At 42.2% G+C, this 16687-nt stretch overlaps 2 protein-coding genes across 4 annotated transcripts in view; one reads left to right on the top strand and one right to left on the bottom strand.

Annotated features, from left to right (window-relative positions):
- Positions 1–16687, bottom strand: part of LOC124621978 (putative protein FAM10A4) — a 188701-nt gene that overhangs the window by 98445 nt on the left and 73569 nt on the right. The gene's annotated exons all lie outside the window — the stretch shown is intronic.
- The window catches only part of LOC124621977 (uncharacterized abhydrolase domain-containing protein DDB_G0269086), a 77541-nt gene that overhangs the window by 40581 nt on the left and 20273 nt on the right, over positions 1–16687 (top strand). The window contains exons 2-5 of one of the 2 annotated variants that reach the window (XM_047147513.1): positions 13918–14022; positions 14108–14163; positions 14663–15244; positions 15287–16265. In XM_047147513.1, the coding sequence (XP_047003469.1) occupies positions 13918–14022; positions 14108–14163; positions 14663–15244; positions 15287–16265 (1722 nt within the window). Of the gene's footprint in view, positions 1–13917; positions 14023–14107; positions 14164–14662; positions 16266–16687 lie in introns of both variants that reach the window. The other variant, XM_047147512.1, reaches the window with a different exon arrangement.

Below are 16687 nucleotides of genomic sequence, written 5' to 3'. Positions count from 1 at the left end.
GAGGAAATGTAATTTATGCATGAAGGAAGTAGCTTGCAAAGCACATGTTCAACCAATTCTTGGATATTGCTCGTCAGTCTGGAGTCCTTATTAGGCAGGAAGCAACTGAAAGAGTTGAAACAAATAAGTCTTCAGGTCTGGATGGAATCCCAACTCATTTTTACAGAGAGTACTCTACTGTATTGGTGCCTTACTTAGTTTGCATTGGTTGTGAATCTTTCGCTCACCAAGAAGTCCCAAGAGACTAGAGAAAGTGCAGGGGAGTCCCATAATATAATGAGAGGGACAGGGGTAAAAGAACACAAAATTACAGGGCAAAATCTGTTACACTGATCTGCAGCAGAATTCTTGAACATATTCTCAGTTCAAATATAATATATTTCCTTAAGGCACAAGGGCTTCTGTCCAAAAATCAGATCGAATTTAGAAAGCATCGCTCATGTGAAACTCGGCATGTCCTTTTCTCTCTTGGAGGACTAAATCATTTTGTGTGATATATATGGAAAACAAACAACAGAAGGAGAAAATGTAACCCCTCACTTACAACATCCACAAAGGCCACACAGCTCCAGCTGCAGTGCTGCTACTGACAAAACACTTTCAAGGAAACTGTTATAATTTAGAGGCCAACCAATATCAACATACTGAGCTCCTGAAGTTCAAAGCTATGCCTATTGTACCTGAGAAGATTGGTTGAGGTATCTTACAAACTATCCTCTTGTGTCTGACTTCCCGATAATGTGACAGGCCAGTGGTCTCAAACAAAGTCACTGCCTCCTATATGGCATAACAAATATTAAGTTCACATGCCCAAATATTCTAATCATTTAGGAGTTTCTTAGACCCCCAAATTACAACTTACTACTTTATGTTTGGCCAATAATCAAAGCCAGATCTCTGGCTTCATTTAGGATATGGAATTGCAAAGAGTGTGTTACTTACATCAGGCTGAACAACCCTAAAAACTTGTGACTAATTAGATGAAATTGAAAAATAACACCTGGAAACAAAAGCTGAATGCTGTAACAGCACAGGCACAGTACGTCTGCTAACGATGAAAGCTCCAAAGGAACAATCTTAAGTGAAACATGCTTCTCCTCCATATCTCCTCACCCATTTTGATAATGTTTTCATTATCTCTCTTTTTTGTTTTAGTTAACCAGCTCCATCTGTTAAGTGTGACACTGCTTTGGCCAGGTTAGTGGCTATATGAAGGGACTTTAAAAGTAACACGTTGTCCCACACTCAGACCATTTCACAAGAGGCACAAGGTCAGAGAAGCGTATGTATTCTGGGTTTCCCACAGACAAGAATTCTGCTATGGTATGATTTAACAGATGCATCACTGCATGGGACTGAAATGGCGTGGCAACTGGAAACTTATTCTAAAGTTGAAGTATGAGAGACATTTTTATTCTTGTGGACAAAATGTCTAAATTGCACATAAATAAACCATGAAATTCTGGCAGAATACAGACCAAATGCAATGCTGCGTGCAGCCATAGTGAAACCGTGCCAACAATTTGACCCAGGCCATACACATATGGCTGATGCTGATTGAGAAGAAAGTCTATCAACACTGACCACAGACAACAATGTATGGGCAATGGAGTAACAGATTCACAGCAATCACAAGTTTTCTAACAACAAGGACATCATTCACAGCAGTTCTTGAATGACTCTGTAACCAAGGGCCAGATTTCTACCGCTGAGGAACTGAGTGACTGGTAGAACATCTCGACCATTGTTTACAGGATCTTGACGACTATGCCGAAAAATAATATCGTATATCTAACAACAGAAACTCCAGGTTGGAATATCAACAATATAAGAAAAGATAGATTGCTACTCACTGTAAAGATGACACGTTGAGTTGCAGTCAGGGACAGGCTTTTATCTCTGGCAGCATGAGCTGTGTAAGTGTCTTTTTGTTGTGTCTTGCTGCAATTCAATGCCATCTTTATGGTGAGTAGCAATCTATCTTCTCCTTATATTGTTAATATCATGTCTCTGTGTCACTTTGAAGTGCAGTGTACCGTTAAATAAAAGTTACTTGTTCTGCTGTGTGACAATGTTTAACTTAATTTCTAGAGTCACCTTGTCCAAACTTAAGTAAAGATCTCAAATGACTCAACAATGTTGATAAAAGATAAAACACTTCTGATTTCAGTACAACTGATACTTATTCATTTGTCAGTGAACACTTCAAGGGAACCAAAACTATCAACATATTTTGCACTGTTCCATTTCCTGGGCACTTACAGCAGGATCTGTAATGTAACTCTTATCTGAGACTAAGTCACTCGTATACAAGTGAGTATTTCAGGTCCTCTCTACCACTACAATTTGGTATCTAAGGATACAAACTGTCGGAAGAATGCTTGAGTGAGGATCTTTAAGTGGCTAGGTGTGAATAGTCTCCATATATACGATGTGTTTACCAGACTGAACTGATTAATTTGTCAAGAAAATACTAGAAGAAATGTATTCATTTCATAACACTTATCTGGCCACAAAGCAACATTGTTCAATGATGGTAAACAGAAGAAATGAAAACTAGCTTCTGCAGATCTCGGAGCATCAAGGTTCTGTGAGAATAAACCTGCAGTTTATATTATGACTGCAGAAACTGTGTATAAAATTAATGCCACACATAAAGCCATGACAGTAATCTGCTACAGGTGGTACTGCACAAAAACTTAACCAAGTTTTCTCTGTTGTATACCAGCCAATAGAGAAACAATGAGGGAGACATTTGCTATCTTCCATTATGCATATCTGCAGTGACACGAACTGTACCTCACAATGGACATCCTCAAATTCAGTTTCTGGCAGTTGTTTAGAGGTAGAGGTAGCTGTTACGAAACTTTTTAACTGTCCTTAAACAGAGTATAAGAGGTTGTAAAGCATTCACAATGGCAGAAGTAAAGTTCAAATTATGGGTGCAACAGGCATTCTAACTCATTCATAAAGCAGACACGCTGGCAATAATTTTCTGTTGACATCATCATCATCATCATCATCATCATCATCATCATCATTTAAGACTGATAATGCCTTTCAGCGCTCAGTCTGGAGCATAGCCCCCTTATAAAATTCCTCCATGATCCCCTATATTCAGTGCTAACATTGGTGCCTCTTCTGATGTTAAACCTATTACTTCAAAATCATTCTTAACCGAATCCAGGTACCTTCTCCTTGGTCTGCCCCGACTCCTCCTACCCTCTACTGCTGAGCCCATGAATCTCTTGGGTAACCTTGTTTCTCCCATGCGTGTAACATGACCCCACCATCTAAGCCTGTTCGCCCTGACTGCTACATCTATAGAGTTCATTCCCAGCTTTTCTTTGATTTCCTCATTGTGGACACCCTCCTGCCATTGTTCCCATCTGCTAGTACCTGCAATCATCCTTGCTACTTTCATATCTGTAACCTCAACCTTGTTGATAAGGTAACCTGAATCCACCCAGCTTTCGCTCCCATTCTGTTGACATGGCAGTCAAATTTTGATTGTCACATTGGATCAGTAACTTGAACTATCTAACATATCAGATCCCAGTGCATCCAAACAGTCCTCCAGTCTTTGCTCACAACGGCCCCCATCACATGGCTTATGTGTATCACAGAGATATCGTGGATATGTACGAACACAACACCCGACTTATTGCCTACTTTGTTTATTACATTGTTGAATGAACAGTACATGCTATTTCACATTGCACATATAAGATGCAACCTGATTTTACAGTTCTTTCCGCACATCACTGTGTCTACATCTGTATCTATACTGAGCACTACAACATCTGCTACATGGCACAGAGAGCACAGTACACCAGTACCATTTTACTCCTAACAATTCCAATCATGGATGGTGTCTCAGAGAAATAGTATTACACTTTTATTTTACAGTAAGTGAAATTGCTGAATGGAATGATCTGTAAAATAAGGGAAAGCAACCATTCAACTAGAGTGGACTGATGTGTGGAGCTTACAAACCTTTAACAGAAAGCAGCATTCATACTAGCTTTCGAGCTCTTGCTCTTTTTATTGGAACAGTACACAGTCACTCACACAGCCACTCAAACGTACACACCTGCAGCCGAAAAAAGACTTTCCACAGTGGTTACGAATCGTAGTGACTATGTGGCTGAGGTTCTCCACCAATTTTCCAACACCTCTTATACAAACTAATGACCATGGCTCCATTCCAGCAGCCCAATATGACCTCGGGCAGTGCCTCACGGCCTTAAATCCATCCCAAAACCGGATGCCTGAATCCATCTCCCTCCTCACTCAAGAAACCTCCCACCTCACACACACACACACACACACACACACACACACACACACACACACACACACACCTACTGTCCAAATTCCAAACCCATAGGTCTCCCTGCTAATCATCCCATTGTGGCTGGATACAATGCTCCCACAGAACAAACTTCTGCCTTTCTTGGTCACTATGAATGCAACATCCTTGTACACCAGGCCCTCATGCCCATGGCCTTGTGGCCATGGAACATTGCCTTTCCCAACATTGCCCGGATAACAAACCTACCACCTCTTTCCTGGTCCTCCTAGCCAACCACATGCTGACCCAGGATTATTTCACTTTAGAACGCCAAAGCTACAAACAACTCCACGGTATTGCCAGGGCTACTCACATGGTACCATCCCACGCCAACTTATTTACAGAATACTGGAGGAATCTTTCGTATCCAGTCAACATTTAAAACTCTTTGTCTGGTTCATGTTCATTTGTAATATTTTAGTGATGTGACTGATGACACTGGCAACCTTTGCTTTTTCCTCCACAGTCTCAGTACCTACTCTCAAATCTGCTTCACCTGGTCCTCCTCAGTACAATAAGGTACCTTCCTAGACGTCGACCTGCACCTTTGAGATGGCTTCATAAATATGTCTGTTCATATCAAGCACACCAAACACCAACATTACATTCAATTTGACAGCTGTCGCCTCTCCCATGTAAAAGAATCTCTTTGTAAAAGCCTCACCACCGTTGAACATCACATCTGCAGTGGAAAGCAGATGGAGTCAAAATATAGCAATAATCCTACCACAGCTTTATTGACAGGAAATATCCTACCCAGTTCATCCAAAAACAAATTTCCCATTCCACCTCCTCCTCTGACACCTGTAAAATTGTCAACCAGTCATCAATCAGCATTCCTCTGGTCACTCACTACCACTCTGGCCCTGAAAAGCTCAACCACATCCTATACAAGAGCTCATCATGCCCCTACCTCTCACAGTGCCCTGAGATGAGGGATATTCTACCCATAATCCTACCCACAATTCCCAAAGTAGCGTTCCACCACCCACCCAACCTTCAGCATACCACCGCCCATCCCTATTCCAATCCTGCTCCCAATCCTGCACCCCTTATGGTCAGCCCCGGTTCAAGATCTGTTCCATACATCCGCTGATCAATTCCTACAGCAGTCCAGTCACAGAAATTTTCTAGCAACTAAAAAGGCAGGGCCACATGTGAAAGTAGCCTTGTTATATATATGAGCTAAGTGGCAATTGCTGCACGGCATTCTATGTGGGCATGACAAGTACACAACTGTCAAGCCACATGAATGGCCATTGTCAAACTGTGGCAAAATGCAAACTTGACCATACAGCAGCCAAACATGCTGCAAACTACAAGACAAATGACTTGAACAGCTGGTTCACTGTGTGGTTACTTGGATACTTCCCTCCAGCACAAGTTTCTCTGAACTATGTAGGTGATGATAATCTCTCCAGCATATTGTGCACTCAAGTAATCCCCCTGACCTAAATCTCTGTTAAGACATTTCCCATTGTCGCACCTTATTATTCCCCATCTCACTTTTGTCCACACCACTCCTTTCCTGTCCAGATTGTGTAATGCCTTCTCCCACAACCCCCCCCCCCCAAACTTTCAAGTCTCTCTCTCTCTCTCTCTCTCTCTCTCTCTCTCTCTCACGCGTGCCCCCCCCCCCCCCCCCCCCCACACACACACACACAAAAAACCTCTCTGTCTCCCTCTTCATTTCTATCGTCCTCTCCATTTTCCCTTTTCCTACATCCCTTATTCCACAGCTCTTACAAGTTCTACCCTCTGAACTACTCTCATTTTATTGGGCAGCCACTAATCCATTTGTCAGAAGACCTGCCTCATTTTATTCCGCCCCTGTGTAGTTTTGTGTGTGTGTGTGTGTGTGTGTGTGTGTGTGTGTGTGTGTGTGTGTGTGTGTGAGAACTTGTACTCGAAAAGCGAGAGCTCGACAGCTAACACGAATATTGCTTTCTGTTACATGTTTCTATGCTCCACACATCAGTCTGTTATATTTTTAATTTTTTTTTTTTTTTGTTTTTCTATGTCTAAAAATATGTAACTCTTGCTCTTAACAAATATCTGTGCTGGATAACTGTCTTTGACAAAAATCGGTCACACAAAAAACAATAAATTAAACAGCAGCTTGAGGTGTTACATGTTGTCACTTCTACCTCCATATACATTATGATGTTGTTGTTGTTGTGGTCTTCAGTCCTGAGACTGGTTTGATGCAGCTCTCCATGCTACTCTATCCTGTGCAAGCTTCTTCATCTCCCAGTTCCTACTGCAACCTACATCCTTCTGAATCTGCTTAGTGTATTCATCTCTTGGTCTCCCTCTACGATTTTTACCCTCCACGCTGCCCTCCAATGCTAAATTTGTGATCCCTTGATGCCTCAAAACATGTCCTACCAACCGATCCTATCTTCAGCATTCTTCTGTAGCACCACATTTCGAAAGCTTCTATTCGCTTCTTGTCCAAACTATTTATCGTCCACGTTTCACTTCCATACATGGCTACGCTCCATACAAGTACTTTCAGAAACGAGTTCCTGACACTTAAATCTATACTTGATGTTAACAAATTTCTCTTCTTCAGAAACGCTTTCCTTGCCATTGCCAGTCTACATTTTATATCCTCTCTACTTCGACCATCATCAGTTATTTTACTCCCTAAATAGCAAAACTCCTTTACTACTTTAAGTGTCTCATTTCCTAATCTAATCCCCTCAGCATCACCCGATTTAATTTGACTACATTCCATTATCCTCGTTTTGCTTTTGTTGATGTTCATCTTATATCCTCCTTTCAAGACACTGTCCATTCCGTTCAACTGCTCTTCCAAGTCCTTTGCTGTCTCTGACAGAATTACAATGTCATCGGCAAACCTCAAAGTTTTTATTTCTTCTCCATGAATTTTAATACCTACTCCGAATTTTTCTTTTGTTTCCTTTACTGCTTGCTCAATATACAGATTGAATAACATCGGGGAGAGGCTACAACCCAGTCTCACTCCTTTCCCAACCACTGCTTCCCTTTCATGCCCCTCGACTCTTATAACTGCCATCTGGTTTCTGTACAAATTGTAAATAGCCTTTCGCTCCCTGTATTTTACCCCTGCCACCTTCAGAATTCGAAAGAGAGTATTCCAGTCAACGTTGTCAAAAGCTTTCTCTAAGTCTACAAATGCTAGAAACGTAGGTTTGCCTTTTCTTAATCTTTCTTCTAAGGTAAGTCGTAAGGTTAGTATTGCCTCACGTGTTCCAACATTTCTACGGAATCCAAACTGATCTTCCCCGAGGTCCGCTTCTACCAGTTTTTCCATTCGTCTGTAAAGAATTCGCATTAGTATTTTGCAGCTGTGACTTATTAAACTGATAGTTCGGTAATTTTCACATCTGTCAACACCTGCTTTCTTTGGGATTGGAATTATTATATTCTTCTTGAAGTCTGTGGGTATTTCGCCTGTCTCATACATCTTGCTCACCAGATGGTAGAGTTTTGTCATGACTGGCTACATACATTATGATATCTCAAACTTAATCACCGCGATCATTATGCAACATGTACGTGGGGAAAGCAGTATGTTTCTTGACTCATACTGGAATATACAATTAAAGTGTCATATCATGCACAACACAGCATCCCGCAAGGGCAATTTCTGCCACACTCTGCACTTATTAAACAAACTTGAGCTGAATCATAATGACATTCGTAATTCCTGTCTCCTCCTTCTCTATTCCAACAATTCAAGACTGATGAACAAGACTGACAACCAAGTTGGCAGTAGTTTTTCAGAGACTACCTTCATAGATGAATTACATTTCCATAGACTCCTTCTAATAAATCTTAGTATGACTTCTGCCTTTGTAACAATTATAACTGGGCCAAAATAACACAGTGATTGACAGCTGCGCACAATAGTGTGCAATGTTCTCGCTGCATTATGGCCTGGCAGCAGCAGCTGTGCAGTACTATACTGGATAAATTCACACGAGCCACGTCAAGATGGGACACTGAATGTTGTATCACTTCCTTGTGCACTTTAGCCACTGTCTTCTATCATTCAGTGGCGTAATATTAGGATGCTGTACAGAGAAACACAGCACATAACAAAACAAACTGCAACAGTTATGTTACTGATTGCAAGAGTTGTACGCAACTGAATGTAATAATGAGCATATAAGGCAGCAGAGCGAAATAGCAACAGTGAAAATTACAGAATGTACACTAAGTGCATTCTCTATTTGGTTGTTATTATGGCAGCTGTCCTGGAAAGAATTAAAGTTTGTTAGTTTGATCCAGATATAGAGAACTCTGCATATTATTTTGGAGCAACAAACAGATGTGAAACTAATTACACTGTTCTACCAGTTTTGTTTGTTGCAGGATTGTTGCAATTTTTTTCATATGAACTAGCATTTCATGATTTTTATCTTGATATAAAAAGGAAAATACTCCAGAGAAGATTATAAATTCACAAAATGATATAATGGCTGGCTGGTACTACCTTCAGGAGGCGTATTTCCAATACTGTCAACAGACATATTTTAACATGAAAGAAATTGTTACTAGATCCCAGAACTATTAGTTCCTTCCTCAGGGGGGAGCACAGGCTCTATCACTCATCTCTCTTCTTCGGGACACTCTCTTGCTCTATGAGGTTGTTTCATCTTAAATCGCTCTGGAAGGATACTTCTAGATAACTGTGACTGTTTCCAGTTGCTGCATGGCATATTATGTCTTTTCATATATTTATACACAATCCAGCTGCTTATTCTAAAGGTCAACATCACTCTTATCCCAAGCTATGCTTTTGTAACAATTTTCTAATGATGTGAAACTCTGTACGTAAGTGCAACATGTGTATGCATTAGTTTGTGTTGATAAGTTGCATTTTCCAAATATATCTCTGTTATTCCTACTGATGTTACTTAGCAATGATTACTATTGTGTTCTATCACTCTCCTCCCTCCCTGTATACTGTAACAGTACCAGACAAAATGTATGTATTTCATTTGCTGTAGAAGGAAATTAAGTTATGTTGTTTGATTCTCTGTATGTGACAGTTACATTTTGCATTCTGTTGCACTTTTCAGGCATTTCATTGTTACTACGGCCATAACAACTGTCATTACCTCATCATTTGTATCATTTGCACCTGATACTTTCGTCCTTAGATTTCCATTTTAATTTTTCTTGTAAAATGCCTTTTTACTTGAAAGACGGGTATTGTTAAAAAGCACTACATGTTTCATTTAGTGGCAGGTGAGATTAAACAAACAATCATTTTTTTCACAGACTTTCCACAAACTGATATAGGCAGACACACTCAGTGCCATCAAATATCTTCTTTAAAAATTATCAAAAGAAGATATTTGATGACACTGAGTGCATCTGCCTTAAGTATACATCAGTTTGTGGAAACCCCATGGAAAAAAAAAAATTATCCCCCCCATGACCCATGGACCCTGCCGCTGGTGGGGAGGCTTGCGTGCCTTAGTGATACAGATAGCCGTACTGTAGGTGCAATCACAACAGAAGAGTATCTGTTGAGAGGCCAGGCAAACATGTGGTTACTCAAGAGGGGCAGTAGCCTTTTCAGTAGTTGCAGGGGAAACAGTCTGGATGATTGCCTGATCTGGTCTTCTAACATTAACCTGCGAGCGACTGAAACCAAGGGGAAACTACAATCATAATTTTTCCCGAGGGCATGCAGCTTTACTGTATGGTTAAATGATGATGGCGTCCTCTTGGGTAAAATATTCCAGAGGTCAATCAGTCACCCATTTGGATGTCCGGGTGCGGACTACTAAGGAGCACGTCAACATCAGGAGAAAGAAAATTGGCATTCTACGGAATGGAGCTTGGAATGTCAGATCCCTCAATAGAGTAGGGAGGTTAGAAAATTTAAAAACAGAAATGGATAGGTTAAAGTTAGATATGGTGGGAATTCGTGAAGTTCGGTGGCAGGAGGAACAAGACTTCTGGTCAGGTGAATACAGGGTTATAAATATAAAATCAAATAGGGGTAATGCTGGAGTAGGTTTAGTAATGACTACAAAAATAGGAGCGTGGATAAGCTACTATGAACAGCATAATGAATGCATTATTGTAGCCAACATAGACACTACAGTACATGTTTATATGCTGACTAGCTCCACAGATTACAAAGAGATTGAGGAAATGTATGATGAGATAAAAGAAATTATTCAGAGAGTGAAGGGAGTCGAAACTTTAATAGTCATGGGGGACTGGAATTCGACAGTAGGAAAAAGAAGAGGAGGAAAAGTTGTAGATGAATATGGAATGGGGGTAAGGAAAGAAAGAGGACCCCGCCTGACAGAATTTTGCACAGAGCATAACTTAATCATAGCTAACGCTTGATTTAACAATCATGGAAGAAGGTTGTATATGTGGCAGAGGCCTGGAGACACTGGAAGATTTCAGATAGATTATATAATGGTAAGATAAAGATTTAGGAACGAGATTTAAAATTGTAAGACTCTGACCACAATCTATTGGTTATGAACTCTGGATTAAAACTGAAGAAACAGTGAAAAGGTAGGAATTTAAGGAGATGGGATCTGGATAAACTGAAAGAACCAGAGGTTGTAGAGAGTTTCAGAGAGAGCATTAGGGAACGATTGACAAGAACAGGGGAAAGAAATACAGTAGAAGAAGAATGGGTAGCTTTGAGAGGTGAAATAGTGAAGGCAGCAGAGGATCAAGTAAGTAAAAAGATGGGGGCTAGTAGAAATCCTTGGATAACAGAAGAGATATTGAACTTAATTGATGAAAGGAGAAAATATAAAAATGCAGTAATGAAGTAGGCAAAAACAAATACAAACATCTCAAAAATGAGATCGGCAGGAAGTCCAAAATGGCTAAGCAGGGATGGCTAGATCACAAACGTAAGGATGTAGAGGCATATATCACTAGGGGTAAGACAGATACTGCCTACAGGAAAATTAAAGAGACTATGGAGAAAAGAGAACCACTTGTCTGAATTTCAAGAGCTCAGATGGAAAGGGAAAACAGAATACGAAACAGAATTGTCAGGTACAAGGAGTTCAAACAATACAACTTCTCAGACATTTCCTTCTACAGGAAATAAAATAGTACATTTTGTCAAGTACTATTGCAGTACACAGGGAGAGAGGAAACTGACAGAACACCAGTAAAACATTACTGTAGTGAAATGAAGGAACATATAATGGGGTACACATTACTAAAAGCACTAACTAGATCATAATTTAAAAAATGCCTCAATACACTATAATATCCAAGCCACTTTGCTCTGAACTTAAACTGCATGAGCTTCATATATATAAAATAAAATACCCTGTGTGAACAAACAATAACAATTGTTGCTTAGAAGCAGCAATAAGAATAGCAAGAGAGACATTCAGCAGATGCCACCTATCACTGCAAACTTCCGCATACCTTCCACAGGATCTCTCTCTCACATTACAGTTTCCCTCTTTCAATTACAGCCATTTCTAGTTGTCTCAATACCCCTCCATGCTCCACATATGCACCTTCTTCCTCTATCCACAGTTAACAATCCATTGTCAGCTGACTGATTCAGGACAAAAAGTACATGCTATGAGGGGTGGTAGTATTAGTACATGCTTTGAGGGGTTGTAGCTTTAGTACAAGCTTTGAGGGGTGGTAGTATTAGTGATTCTGAACAAAAAGCTTCATATGGACATATGCCCTATTCCAACTGGTTCCAGACAGAACGTGTCGGGGCACAAAATTAAACTCCATTAAACTTCCTACAATAAAAAGAACCTTCTCATTTCTTCTCTAGGACTAACAGTTTGCACGAAGAGGAAGGGAGAATAATGAAATCTTGCACTTAGCACATGTGCTGTGATAGTTTTGTAGGCCAATTTGAGATAGTTGATAGATGACATGGGTCCTCTAACAAATTGTTCATTTCAACTTCCAATTCAATCTGCATTAACAAGAATGTCTCATCTACCACATCTAATATTTTCAGGTATCGTAACTATACATTTACCAATCACTGTTTCCAAAACTTAACTCATGAACTATGTATATCCCTGTGCCCTGATATGATACAACATTTCATAAAAGAACACGGGCTGTATCGGAGCATTATTGTAGCTGATACCACAGAGTGTGCAGTGAAGTAAGGTGTATTCTTGGCAAGGGGTCTGTGATAAATATAGCTGCCAAGTTATGTCACACACTGTGTGTAAGGAGACAGGCTGCCGATTAGCTAACTCTTATAGCGTTGGTACCAGCTTGGCACCCAGTATCATTAACTGTGGTTACAACTTGTGCTTGTTGTATCTCCTCTTGTCTTACAATGAAATTACTGCCTAATTTAACTTTACTATTATGAAAATGTCTGTGTACTTTCAACCCTAGTGATCCAACTAATACTGTGCATCTCTTACAAGATGAAAGGGTTTGTTATTACCCAAGAGAAAAGACAAAGCTAAGTATAATTTACATCACACTTAAGGAAGATTTAACCAGTACCTAAGTTAATGAAAAGTTACTTCATAATACAGCTAGTAGAACTGTAATTTCAAACAATGGAGGGGGGGGGGGACAACAACAACAACAAAATCACAGAAAAAGTTGCACTTTCATATAACAAGTGCAATTTGGATGCATCTCCTGTCTCAAACAAAAATTAGAAGATCACTTTTCCTGTGTACACTAAGCGAATTCACCCTACAGTCTTGATGTGGGAAATGAAAGCAGAGTGAAATTACTAAGAAATATCAGTACAAAAAGCCAAATAAACAAATTGTTAAAATGTAAATCTATTACGCTGCATAACTTATACCTTTAAAATGCAGCAATAACAAGCAGGTAAAATGGGACTTTTATTTCTTTGATCCTTTTGGCAATTTGTTTGCCTGAAGGTCACTTGCACTTTTCAACAGAATTAATTTGCAGCAGGAGCAAATGCTATTAGTATACCTCACACAGAGAGGTATACTTCAATAACAACACACATCAGCATTAATTTTATATGGTTTACAATCGAGTAATGGATTTCTTGCACAGCCAGAACACAGAACAAACTGGGCAGACAAATGGTTGGACTATTAACTGAGCTTCTGTCTTAAAATAACTATTGGACTGTGTGGCAGTGTCTACTGTGCCAGCAGCCAGAATAAAGGACAACCGACATCAACTCTCTCTCTCTCTCTCTCTCTCTCTCTCTCTCTCTCTCTCTGTGTGTGTGTGTGTGTGTGTGTGTGTGTGTGTGTGTGTGTGTGGGCGCGCGTGCGTGTGTGTGGGCGCGCGTGCGTGTGTGTGGGCGCGCGTGCGTGTGTGTGGGCGCGCGTGCGTGCGCAGGGATGTGCGCGTGTGCGCACACACATTTTCCATGGCTTGATTTAAGATTAGGCTATACAATATGTTGTGAGCTAAGTAATAAATACAGTCAAGGCTATACTTGAAGACAATTGAGAACCGCAATAGAGAAGTCACAGAAATGCAAAATTTTGCAAAGTATACTAGCAATTAGTGGTAAATGTTCAATGATCATTATATAACAATTAACACTAATATTTGTCTTTTACATGTGTCAGCAGTGTACAGCCAGGAAGCCCAACCAATAGACCCAGTGATTGAATCTCAATGTCGGCCTTACGTGGAGAAGGCCCTCAGAGAGTTCGGCACAGCTGAATATCCTCCAGGTACCGTGGCATGGCAATATTAGTAATCATAATACTAAACAAACAATGTGCTTAGTAATCTTACAGAAACCATTTCTGGCTACAGGTGATAAAGATCAGCAGCATGCTGAACCAGCAGTGTCATCAGAAGATACTGATCAGGTACTGTAAGCTGGACACTGAGATGAATTCAGCAATTATGGTGCTGTATCTTTTAAAATGAGAACAAAATCCTAAAACAAATATTAATTTAGCATACATGATTTATACTCAACAATAAATAATTATTGATGCGTTTATAGGTTGTATGTCTCTGGACCAAGAAACTTTTCAGTTCCTGACGTTTCATCCAAAGCTGCACTGGACATCTTCGGTGGTCCTTCTGACGATGCTAAGTCTTTCCAACAATTGGCAAGACTCAGCATCCCTAGGAGCACCTCCAAAGATGTCCAGTGCAACTCTGTATGAAACATCATGAACTGGAAATTTTTTGGACCACGGCCATAATACAACAACAACAAGAACAACAACACCCAAAGACTCATCATCAACTACGACATGTGCTTGTGAAAGCCTTCACTGAAGAAAAAATTCCACCTAATTAAAATTTTCAAAGTATAGTAGAAATTCAGTGTAAGTGTAATTACATAATTCTTTCTAGGTGCCAAAGTCTGGAGAGGCAGACAGCCCCACTGAGACAGTAGAAGTATCTACCGAGGAGGTAACAAGTAAAGAGGAGGCCGTAGCAAGTGCAGAAGAAGGATTACACAGCACTGAAGATGAAGCAGCCAGTGCAGAAGAAGGACAACAAAGAGAAGAACGGAGTGTTTCCACTGAAGAACTGGGATCACCTGCAAGTGCTGAGGAGGTGACAAAAGATGGTGCTGTCAGTGTAGAGGAGGCGGCAGCCAGCACTGAGGAGGAGGCGGCAGCCGCCAGCGCGGAGGAGGAGGGAGCGGCCAGCGCGGAAGAGGCAGCAGCCAGTGCGGAAGAGGCAGCAGCCAGCGCGGAAGAGGCAGCAGCCAGTGCGGAAGAGGCAGCAGCCAGCGCGGACGAGGAGGGAGCAGCCAGCGCGGACGAGGAGGGAGCAGCCAGCGCGGAAGAGGCAGCAGCCAGCGCGGACGAGGAGGGAGCAGCCAGCGCGGAAGAGGCAGCAGCCAGCGCGGAGGAGGAGGGAGCAGCCAGCGTGGAAGAGGCAGCAGCCAGCGCAGAGGAGGAGGGAGCCACCAGTGGGGAGGAGGTAGCAGCAGCCAGCGCGGAAGAGGGAGCAGCCTTCGCAGAAGAGGGAGCAGCCAGCGCGGAAGAGGGAGCAGCCAGCGCGGAAGAGGGAGCAGCCAGCGCGGAAGAGGGAGCAGCCAGCGCGGAAGAGGGAGCAGCCAGCGCGGAAGAGGGAGCAGCCAGCGCAGAGGAGACTGTGACTAGCGCAGAAGAGGGTGCCGCCAGCGCAGAAGAGGGTGCCGCCAGCGCAGAAGAGGGTGCCGCCAGCGCAGAAGAGGGTGCCGCCAGCGCAGAAGAGGGTGCCGCCAGCGCAGAAGAGGGTGCCGCCAGCGCAGAAGAGGGTGCCGCCAGCGCAGAAGAGGGTGCCGCCAGCGCAGAAGAGGGTGCCGCCAGCGCAGAAGAGGCTGCAGCAAGCGCAGAAGAGGCTGCAGCAAGCGCAGAAGAGGGTGCAGCAAGCGCAGAAGAGGGTGCAGCAAGCGCAGAAGAGGGTGCAGCAAGCGCAGAAGAGGGTGCAGCAAGCGCAGAAGAGGGTGCAGCAAGCGCAGAAGAGGGTGCCGCCAGGGCAGAAGAGGGTGCCGCCAGCACAGAAGAGGGTGCCGCCAGCGCAGAAGAGGGTGCCGCCAGCGCAGAAGAGGGTGCCGCCAGCGCAGAAGAGGGTGCCGCCAGCACAGAAGAGGGTGCCGCCAGCACAGAAGAGGGTGCCGCCAGCACAGAAGAGGGTGCCGCCAGCACAGAAGAGGGTGCCGCAAGCGCAGATGAGGGTGCCGCCAGCGCAGAAGAGGGTGCCGCCAGTGCAGAAGAGGGTGCAGCAAGCGCAGAAGAGGCTACAGCAAGTGCAGAAGAGGCTGCAGCCAGAGCAGAAGAGGCTGCAGCCAGCGCAGAAGATGCTGCTGCAAGTGCAGACAAGGCTGCCACAAGCACAGAAGAAGAACAAAAGGAAGATGAGAAACAAAAAGATGGAACTGACGAGAAAGCAGCAGAGGATGCAGAGGAAAAACCTGTGGATATTCCTGAAGGAAAAGATGTTGGTCCTGAATCAGCTGAGAGTAAGTGATGCTCTTCTAGTTTTGCATTTGTACTTCAATATGTGTACTTCTAGTAGCAACGAGGTGAGTGTACATTAACATTCATGCATTTAAATCTGATAACTGTAAAAACATGAAGAAAACAGCTGGTTGACTCTCTCACAAACAAAATTCAGTGACAACTGAATAGTACTCATCAAATCTAATGAAATTCAGTCTTCAGATAATGTTTGCCACTGATGAAAAAGTTTATTAAGTTACTTCCATCATTCTCCTGTCAATCACACTGAAAACTCTTGTTCTGTTATTACACCTTCATACCTCTATTTGCATAAGTCCTTTGCCCCAGCATCTTTTCTCTTGGTCGTGACTTTTAAAGAATGACAGTGGCACATGACAAGAATTTATTACAGTCCAATTTAGCCAATACTATCAATGAAACA

This window comes from Schistocerca americana, chromosome 7, assembly GCF_021461395.2.
Source record: "Schistocerca americana isolate TAMUIC-IGC-003095 chromosome 7, iqSchAmer2.1, whole genome shotgun sequence".
NCBI lineage: Eukaryota > Metazoa > Arthropoda > Insecta > Orthoptera > Acrididae > Schistocerca > Schistocerca americana.
This window is presented reverse-complemented; position numbering and strand designations above follow the sequence as displayed.